We start from the raw sequence: 11,008 nt of genomic DNA, 5'->3' as shown, positions 1-11,008 counted from the left end.
TATGCTGAAGCAGTGTGTTTTTTTGCAGAAAGAAAGTTAGAACTAAATTTAATTGAATACGCTGTAATTATATATAAGTCCTTTGATTCATTCCAGTAGGTAGATGTAATTTACACAGATTTTAGCAAGGCGTTTGACAAGATTTCTGCGGAGATCTCACATGGTTTGAGTCTTTACTTTAACAGATCTATGTTTGTGGCCCTACTAGGGTTTTGTTCTGAAAGATATTCGTCATCTTCTGAAATCTCTCGAAGATCCCATCTTGATCCTTTACTCTTCATAATTTACATTAATACTATCAAAATCTTATTTGAATCTTGCTTCTTTCTTTGGTATGATAATGACCTAAAATTATTTCTTCGAATCGGCTCTGTGCTTGATTGTAAGACTTTTTAAGCAAATGTTAACTCCCTAATCCAGTTTTGTGATGAGAATCAATTATATATAAATTTTGACAAATGTTATTCTCAAATTATTAAATTTAATTATAAACTTGATGGTTGAGTTTTGAGAAGGGTCCCACATAAAAGGATCTTGGGCGTTCTACGTAACTCCAAAATGTCCTTTAACTTGCATATTGATTAACTAGTTAGTGATTTCAATAGAATGCTGGAGCTTATTAAGAGACAGTATGCGTTGGCTTTCATAATCATCAGACCATGATAGCTCTCTATCATTCATATGTGTTTAGTAGGCTCCAGTTTGCCTCAGTCATCTGGAGTCCTAGATAGATGAATAATATCGACAAACTTGAAAATATATAGAGCGGGTTTTTGAGACTCATTTGTTACAGGACTCATTTTCTCATTGAGAACCATAATTACTCTGATGCTCGTTTTAAAATCTTAGAATTAGGAAAGTACGAACTATTTGGAATATTTTGACTTAACAATAACAAATAATGAAGTGTTTATAATTTGTGTGTCTATTAATTAACTTTCTAGTATAATGATGGCAAGAACATTTGCCGAAATGCCATCACTCCTGAAGTTAGGATTAGCATTTTATTCGTGGAGAAAAGACTTTCCCTATTAACTTTTTAAAGTTACATCGATTCCACTTCAGAATGGACTTTTTCCTTAACAATTTCTATACCACGTGCATATTCCCGGTAAACACAAAGACGTATAAGTAAAAAAATAATATCTAGCTAAGACGAATATTATAGGATAATTATTTTCATAACATTTAAAAACCATATAATTGCCCAAATCTGATCCCGATTTGATGGTATATGCAGCGTAATATCTCTTGAAGGATTGATTTCTGTACACCTTCACAAATATATAAGTGACGTACATATTTTGCAAGCTTCTGCATTATATAAAGAGGATATGCCAGCTTCCTGTATTGCTCCACATATTTGTAAATCTACCCGTAAGAACAGCGACTGCGGATAAAAGCTTGTCAGTTTTAAGAAGGTTAAAAACATATCTTCGCAGTACAATGGGTAAAGTAAGATTGAATGGGCTAACATAATATAATATAAATTCATCTCGGGAAATTGGTCTCGATGAAGTGATCGATCTCTTTTGCAAAAGAAGTCTCGACGGTTAAACTTGTCAAATTGGAAGTGGTAGCATAAATTTAATTAATAAATTAATAATATTTAAATACATTTACTCAATAAATAATACATGTTTTGGTCTGCTTTTAGTTAATATTCTTGTAGCCCTCCTCCTTTAGTTCCTCCTAGATCTGCCCCTGGCTTTAATGCAGGTAAGAAGTAAACAAAAAATGAGTTTATTTACAATTTCCTAGGTTTCCGCCAAAAATGGAACAAATCCGGACATTGGACGGAACGGAAGCGCACCAAACAAACAATTTGACAACATTGTCACGATTTTACCCAATTGAAATCTCGGATTCGCTGTAATTTTTCCGTTCCGTTCCGCTTTTATTAGCATGGGGATCTACCATGAGACGCCATTTCCATATTCCATAATTCTCCGCACATCTCTACTAATCGTCACTCCTGTCAACTGTCATCGGCTATGTCACGTGATACGTTTGTTATGACGTTTTAACACGCGATTCAAAAACTTGGCAAATTTCCTTTGCCAAAATTATATTTTTAAAGAAATGTCCATATAAATTTTTTTATAGTTTAGCGTTATTAATATGGCTTATGCGGCAGGAGCTTACAAACGAATTATTAACGTATTAGAAAAGTGGCCTCTTGACAAAAATAAATCCGGTGGAAGGTAAACCCAAGACACATTTTATATCTTTCTTTGAAAATATAGGTCTTTCGGAAAAATCTTACAGGAGAAAACCTAGCATTTAAATCTAGTTTGGATTAGATCAAATCGATGGAAATGGCTTTATAGACGAAACTATTTTTGCTACACTTTCCTGCATTATCTCTTTTTATAATCTTATGTTGACAATAGTAGGGGTGAACCTTGGATGAGACTATTGAACCATTTTGGCAAACACTTATTTTTTAATTTGCATCTCAGATTACTTAACAATATTATGATAGTTACAGTCTGGTTAGTATATAATTATAAGTTTTAATAATAATGGTTATGAACCATCCTATTATTCATATTCATAGTGTTCACAGTTCTTTGTCCAACTTGCTATCACAGATATTTATGTTATTTGGATAAAGTTTCCTCACCTAATGTATCCCAGATGTAGTCAATTAAATTAAATTATTTTTCTTTGTAGCTTGTTTTTCTCTTTTCGCAGTTGCTTTATATGTTCTCTGAACTTTTCCTTGGTGTTATTCTAGAAAATGTCAATGTTACAGGTATATAATAATAGTAATATTGTATTATATCGGATTTCAATAATATCAACTTGATATCATCTATCTTTATCATCACCATCTAGGCATGAGCCACTACACTACAGATTTTTTGTGATTCTCTGTTGATCTATGCTATACTGAGCCCTAGGGCACTCCACTACATACACTGTTGTTGTCTTATACCTGTTCATTGTTACTTGGAAGTTCTTGTCTGAAAGAAAACATTGAATAAGCCTCCAGAAGTTACCTGTTACACCATAAAGCTTAAGAAGAAGTCTAGTATGAAGAGCCTTGTCAGGGGCTTTTAAAGTCCAGGGAAATAATGTGTGTCAGCTCTCTTTCATCCATTGCATGTGACCAGTCATTAAGAAATGTTAATAAATATATTGTGGTAGATCTTCTAGAAAAAAAAGTTGAGTTACTGATTTAATATTATTCTGTGATATACAAGTAATATTTATCAGCCTGTCTCCATTTTAAAACAACTTTGTTTATTTTTAAGCTTAGCTTTATTTCCTGCAGTGCCTTCCAAGTGAAATTTATGTTTTTAAGAAATTTGTGATATCTGGTTATTGCTGGTAAAATGGGAAATCCATCTACAGATTCCCATGTGTAAATACACTCAAATCTCTGTGCACATTCCTCTGATATGTCCGGCAAATTGAGTATTTTCTCACTTGTTATCAGGTTTTTCAATGTCATAATAGTACTCTTTGGTGTCGCTGATATATTTATAGATCTGCTTTTGTGATTTTGCTGTCTAGAGTCCATTTTAATTTTTTTTTTGGACATATCAAGCTTTGTATTTAATTTAATATTATGCTCTTGATAGGCTCTGTAGGTTTGGTTTTGCCTGGTTTTTCTATATATCTATCCCACAATTAATGTTTTTTACCTATTTTGTCAAAAAGGTTCCCACTGATTCAATTCTTTGTTGGATTTACTTTATCAGTTCTAAGTGGCACAGATTTGCTGTTTGCTTCTGAAATAGTCTTACTGTAGCACTCACATTTTTCATTAGATCCTGCTAAGAGATTCTGCTCAGATAAATATTTATTAATTGCATCAAAGTCAGGCTACCAAAAATCTCTTTTATGTTTTTTTAGTTGGTTTAGTAGCGCAGTTATAGTTAGGTTGAGTTTTTGCTGTGACATGGTCGATTTGTCCTAAGAGAGAGCTGCTTTCAATATGATACAATGTCTATTTGACTAAGAAGTGGAAGATCCAGTATGAACTCTTCAGCATTGCATTCTTGTATTTAGATAACTTGATTTGCATTTATTTCCTTATCTGTCTTCAAAAAGTCCTGAGCACATCTAACCTGCCATTCTAATGTCACAGTTTTCCATGTGATCTGGGTTTTGAAGTGTGTGGGTGAGTAGTTGAAGTTGCTAAGTATAAAGTCTTTTTGGAAGACATTGTCAAACAATTTACAACCTTCATCAAATTGTTCTGTACTGAATTTTTTATCCATAACTCTCCACTTATTTTTATGAAACTGTGGGATCTTGTCACTTGTGCGATTTAAAGCACCAAAAAAAATTAAAAACTTGCTAAATATCTACTTAATGTCATACAAAGTAGGAATATATTTTAAATCAACTATAATGAACCTGTGACTGTTTAGTTATAAAATGAATTTATCAGAAATTATATAGGTATAATAAAATTGAATTTTTAAGACACTTGAAAGCAAAAAATTATTTCTGCTATATTTCCCATTTTTTCCTCCAAAATATTCCTTGCAATTCGCCACTACCATTTGAGCTATAAAAAATATATGTGTGCTACATGATCTGAAGAGGATAAAAGCAGCGGCAAATATGGAACCATCAACAGATATTGTTAATCTTTTGTGTAAATTATTAGGCATTCTAGTTGCTTACTTGTTCTGCACTATTCATATATCAGTTATTAATTGCAGCTAGTCATACTTAAATTAATTGTTTTTTCGTCTGCAGTATGGTTGATAATAATAAACAACTCATTCAAAACATCATATTTCCAATACCAATTTCACATATATTATTTTCTACTTGACAATTCTTGTTAAGAGGTGTGTTTAATATGAGTTAATGTTGTTCTGTTATAGGATAGGCCTGTCAAAAAATGGTCAATTTCAGTCAAAAATCATAGTAAAATTAATTTTCAATGCATATGGAGAGACCACTTCCCCTCCAAAATTTACCTCTAGATCTGCCACTGGTTCAAACTAGTTCTTTCAGATATATAAATATTTCATTGGAACAATTAGACTATGACATTTGCTGTATCAATACACAACATGCTAGTTAAAATATTTCTAGTAGGATTAATCTTTTTCATGTCTCTAACATTACTATGAAGTTTCCTATACTATTAGAAAGTATTTTTCCAATGTATAGTCATTCATTTTTAGTTGTAGGTTGTTATGGTCTTCTTATCTTGATAAATAAAATGCTGAAATAATTATTTTAAATATGAAATCTCAATGAGTATAAAATTTTTCCAATATAGTTGTACTTCTACCAGGATTACATATATAAATATATATTTAGTTATTCTTTATGTATATTTATGTTATAGTATATATGTAAGTCAGGCTACCAAAAATCTCTTTTATGTTTTTTTAGTTGGTTTAGTAGCACAGTTATAGTTAGGTTGAGTTTTTGCTGTGACATGGTCGATTTGTCCTAAGAGAGAGCTGCTTTCAATATGGTACAATGTCTTTTTGTCATTGGCTAAGAAGCATAAGATCCAGTATGGACTCTTCAGCATTACATTCTTGTATTTGGATAACTTGGTTTGCATTTATTTCCTTATCTGTCTTGAAAAAGTCCTGAGCACATCTATCCTGCCATTCTAATGTCACAGTTTTTCATGTGATCTGGGAGTAGTTGAAGTTGTTAAGTATAAAGTTTTTTTGGAAGACATTGACAATTTACAACCTTCATCAAATTGTTCTGTAAATGTTCTGTCAGAATTTTTTATTCATAACTTTCCACTTATTTTTATGAAACAATGGGATATTGTCACTTGTATGATTTAAAGCACCAAAAAAAAATTAAAAACTTGCCAAATATCTACTTAATGTCATACAAAGTAGGAGTATATTTAAAATCAGCTATAATGAACCTGTGACTGTTTAGTTATAAAATGAATTTATCAGAAATTATATATGTAGGTATAATAAAATTAAATTTTTAAGACACTTGAAAGCAAAAAATTATTTCTGCTATATTTCCTATTTTTTCCTCCAAAATATTCCTTGCGATTCGCCACTACCATTTGAGCTATGAGAAATATATGTGAGCTACATGATCTGAAGAGGATAACAGCACATGTAGATTTTTCATAGCGGCAAATATGGAACCATCAACATATATTGTTAATCTTTTGTGTAAATTATTAGGCATTCTAGTTAAAAATACTTGCTTACTTGTTCTGCACTATTCATATATCAGTTATTAATTGCAGCTAGTCATACTTAAATTAATTGTTTTTTCGTCTGCAGTATGGTTGATAATAATAAACAACTCATTCAAAACATCATATTTCCAATACCAATTTCACATATATTATTTTCTACTTGACAATTCTTGTTAAGAGGTGTGTTTAATATGACTTAATGCTGTTCTGTTATAGGATAGGCCTGTTAAAAAATGGTCAATTTCAGTCAAAAATCATAGTAAAATTAATTTTGAATGCATATGGAGAGACCACTTTCCCCCGCAAAATTTACCTCTAGATCTGCCACTGGTTTAAAGTAGATCTTTTAGATATATAAATATTTCATTGGAACAATTAGACTATGACATCATTTGCTGTATCAATACACAACATGCTAGTTAAAATATTTCTAGTAGGATTAATCTTTTTCATGTCTCTAACATTACTATGAAGTTTCCTATACTATTAGAAAGTATTTTTCCAATGTATGGTCATTTATTTTTAAGTTGTAGGTTGTTATGGCCTTAAGCCAATCTTGATAAATAAAATGCTGAAATCATTATTTTAAATATGAAATCTCAATGAGTATAAAATTTTTCCAATATAGTTGTACTTCTACCAGGATTACATATATAAATATATATTTAGTTATTCTTTATGTATATTTATTTTATAGTATATACATATGTACCTTCATATGTTCAACTTATTTGCTCATTTTCTAATTTCTCATATTAATCTATGTTATATTATAACTATGAAGTATATTTAAATTATCTAAATTAAGCTAGTAATTATTTCTTGATAATACAGGAATCAAACAACTGTAATTAGAATTTATTTTTAGGGACTACAGAGAGTTCCTTGAAAAATACATAACGCAAGCTTACAAAGACAACCAATTTGAAAAGAATTACAAATATTGGGACCAGCAGTATATCTCTCTGCAGAAATTAGTTAGTAACAGCAACAAAAATAAATACAAAAGGTCACTAACTTCATCAGCTACCACTCTTACTGCAGAGCAGTGCAACGAGGTACTATCAAATCAGTTTCTAGAAGAGTTACGGAAAGAAGAGCAAAAATCATTCTTTAGGAAGTTAATTTCTATTCGTTCAGAATAAAATATGAATATTTTAAGATTTAGCTCAACTGTTAGAAGGTTCTGTACTAATATAAGTACAGCTAATGTAGTAGAAGTACCTCATTTGCCAGTAATGGCCAGTGAAGTCTTAGAATACCTTAAACCAAAGAAAGATGAAGTAATATTAGACATGACTTTTGGCAGTGGTGGTCACTCAAGGAAAATTCTTAACTTAGAGCCAACAGTTAAAATTCTTGCTGTAGATAGAGATCCATTGGCTTTTTCTTATGCTCAGCAACTAGCAGAAGAATTTCCAAACAGGGTCATACCACTTCTGGGCAAATTTTCTGAGATTCCAAAATTGCTGAACCAAAATGGATTTAATAAGGGGTCATTAGATAGCATATTGTTTGATTTTGGTTGTTCTTCAATGCAATTTGATATAGCAGAAAGGGGATTTTCAATATTGAAAAATGGACCATTGGATATGAGAATGGATGGGAATAGAGATCCTGGTAAGATAAAACCATTAATATTATATTCTTTTTTTAATTTAGCAGGTTTTTCAGGAGTTCCTACAGCAGCAGACGTCCTTTCCAACTGCACAGAAGAAGATCTATATAAAATAATAAAATATTATGGAGAAGAAAGGCAAGCGCGCAAAATCGCCAGAACAATAATCGAATCACGCTATCTCTTTAAAAAACTAACAACAACAGAGGAACTCGCAGATTTAGTAGAAAGTGTAATAGAAAAAGATGGCAAAATAGATGAAAAAACGCATAAGAAAAAGCATGTTGCCACTAAAACTTTTCAAGCACTAAGGATCTTCGTAAATAACGAACTGAATGAAATTAACTATGGTTTACTTCTAGCACATCACTACTTAAAAATTGGTGGCAAATTGGTGACAATCACCTTCCACTCTTTAGAAGATACAATAGTGAAAAGACATATATCGGGAAATATGGTGGAAAACTGCGCGAATCCTTTACCGTTGAAGTTCAGTAGTCACAATTATAATGCCAACGTAGATGAAGTTAATAAGATAATGGAAAGCAAGTGGAAAATGCTGCATAAACATGTGATAGTGCCCACTGATGAGGAAGTGGAAAATAATAGTAGGAGCAGGTCTGCTAAGCTGAGAGCTGCTATTAAGGTTAGGTAGGAGAATAAATTGTTTAGAATTTATTATTGGAAGTTTTATTTCACTCCTCGTTGAAAATAGATATATCTTAATTATCATACTGATACAAAATTCGCAAAGAAATACACAAGTATCAGTCTTTAAGATCCCAAATTTTATTTTTCAGGTTAGCGGTTACCAGATTAAATATAACTGCATTTTTACACAATAATTAAGTAAAATAAAATACATGAGAACTTATAATCAATTAATTTTTATTTTACATGCAGAATCTATATAACCCCAATTTAAATTGAATTGAGGTTATATAGATTGAAATGAATGAATAAATAAATGGTCATGTATTTTATTTTATGTCATCCACCATGGGATACTCTGTATAATTGAACTTAAGGCATAAATGTCACAAACTTAATAGAACTTTTTTTTGTCCCCAATTCCAGAGGTACAAATCCGATGTAAAAAATACAGGAAAAGTAACTAAGAAAGACAGGAAACTAGACCTATAAATTGAATAAGGCTACACAATCTAAATGCCAGAAGCGTTCCGCCTAAGTCACCAGAAGGGTTTTCCTCAAATTTTTGTGCACTTGGTTGATCGATGTAGAGGCAACATATTTTAGATAACTATAAGATGGCTGCATATTTTTACAGCAACTCTTACGGTGGTGGTGTTGCAATCTTCGTTAGGACAGATTTTGGAACTTATGAGCATCTTGATAATAATAAGTTTAAGCAAATCATTTTGTGTGTGGCTGGTGTGATACAAACTGTATTCAATACCGAATCCTTGTTTGTATCATCCTTTTAGTTCCGATTTGTAATACTTTGAAAAATTGCTAAAATTTGTGTAACACTTCATTCACAATTCAAGGTTCATTTGTGTTAATTTTAACTATGAGTTTAATTGAAGGGTCATCCTGCACATTAAAGTTTTACTAATGCTACCCAGCTCTTAACTAACCTTGGACATATGCTGTTTTAAGTAAGTCCAGTTTGTTGAGGTTTATATTTTTTTTCTGAGGAAAGCATTAATTATTTCAATCATTTGCTTTTCAAAGAATACTTGCTGCCTACTTTTGATAGACTGGATTTGGATAGTAAGTTTACTTATTTTTACAGTCTGTTTGACGTGAGCTTCCCCTATGCGGCAAAACGTAGATGCTTCCAAAATAATTCCAATTCATAGATATCACCCTCCATTATTAACGAAGGTAAGCTGCTACTTACTAGCTTGTTCGTGCTCAACTAAAGTCTCCTAACAACGTTTTATTGATCTCATCTTGCGAAACCCGATAGAGTATATGCAGAAAGAATATAGCCACTCCAAAAACAAATTATATTTCGCAAAAAATATTAGATTCTTCTAATTAAGCGCGTGCATCTTGGAATGTTAATGTTACAAAAACGAACTATTTAAACCGCAGGCCAAATACAGTTCCTTCCTAGTCACAGATAATGAAATAGATATTATTGGTAGTAACAATATAGCAAATTAATTGAATGACTAATGTTTATGGACTCGGTGACGAAGGCAATTTTGAGGCCCCTACAATCATACAAATGCCTGACGTAGTCTCTCTCACTCTATTTCCTATGACTGAGAGTCAAACAGTTGAGTTTGTAATCTGAATTTAATACAAAAGCTCAAGTGGAGCGGATGAGGTACTTTGTCGTCTGTGTTATGCATATATTTGCTCCATTGACCAATCTCATTAATTTATCCTTTCAATATGGATATTTTTCAAAAGAATTAAAAACAGCACTTGTTGATACATCTTTAATTGGCAAATATAGATTTATTGGTCCTATTATCTCTGCTTTAAGAAATTTTTGAAAAATCTTATAAAGGAAAAACTTGTCGCATTTCTCGATCTTTTTAACATTTTGTCATGCCATCTCTTTTGTTTCAGGGCTGGAACTACAGGTGCTATAATGTCCTTTTATTTCTGTATTTTAAACAATTTTGATTTAAAATTGAAATCTGCTGCTATTTTCTTTGATTTTATTAAATCGTTTGGTACTGTAAACCACACTATGTTTTTTAAGTAAGGCTTTGCATTATGGTATTATGGTGGATGTGCCTATGGCTTTAATCATATTTGTCAAATTGATTCCAAGCTGAACAAATGGTCGAGTGACATTTTCTGACAGGGTGGCAAGCTCGTGTTCCTCAGGGAAGTACCCTGTCAAAAAGGATGACAGTTATATCACCTTATTTACTGGTGATACATCGGCAATGGTCTCAGGTCATGACTACTAGTGTCTTCATATGCGAGCTATTTGGTAACTCGCTTTGAAGCATAGCTGATCTTTCTTACTGGTTTCAACAAAATAGTTTTTGTCTTAACCGTTTAAGAACCTTCTTATCCTTTTTACCACTGTTCCGAGAAAGCTTATGGCGCAGGGAGAATTATACTCTAATTGAAGACTCACCTAAAGTTTTGGGCATTATAATTTAAATGCATGTGGCAAATTAGCTCCTACTAACTATTTCAAACTGAAATTTTTTCAGGCTTAGGGATTTTGTAGGTACTTACATACTTAAGACCTTTTACTATATGCTGCAGTACATTCTACTTTGGCCTGT

General features: G+C 31.8%; 2 protein-coding genes across 2 annotated transcripts; both read left to right on the top strand.

Moving 5' to 3' along the window:
* The first annotated feature begins 1,997 nt into the window (after window positions 1-1,997).
* LOC126736381 (uncharacterized) lies at window positions 1,998-7,311 on the top strand. The gene is made up of 2 exons (XM_050440710.1): window positions 1,998-2,204; window positions 7,035-7,311. Exons 1-2 carry the CDS (start codon window positions 2,122-2,124, stop codon window positions 7,309-7,311), a joined length of 360 nt encoding a protein of 119 aa, XP_050296667.1. The 5' UTR covers window positions 1,998-2,121.
* A 3-nt stretch (window positions 7,312-7,314) lies between these two features.
* Window positions 7,315-8,462, top strand: LOC126736380 (probable methyltransferase-like protein 15 homolog). Its single transcript, XM_050440709.1, has 2 exons — window positions 7,315-7,786; window positions 7,841-8,462. The coding sequence occupies exons 1-2, from the start codon at window positions 7,315-7,317 to the stop codon at window positions 8,437-8,439; spliced, it is 1,071 nt and encodes a 356-aa protein (XP_050296666.1). The 3' UTR covers window positions 8,440-8,462.
* The last annotated feature ends 2,546 nt before the right edge of the window (window positions 8,463-11,008 follow it).

The sequence above is a fragment of the Anthonomus grandis genome, chromosome 5 (genome assembly GCF_022605725.1).
Source record: "Anthonomus grandis grandis chromosome 5, icAntGran1.3, whole genome shotgun sequence".
In the NCBI taxonomy this organism is placed as follows: domain Eukaryota; kingdom Metazoa; phylum Arthropoda; class Insecta; order Coleoptera; family Curculionidae; genus Anthonomus; species Anthonomus grandis.
This window is presented reverse-complemented; position numbering and strand designations above follow the sequence as displayed.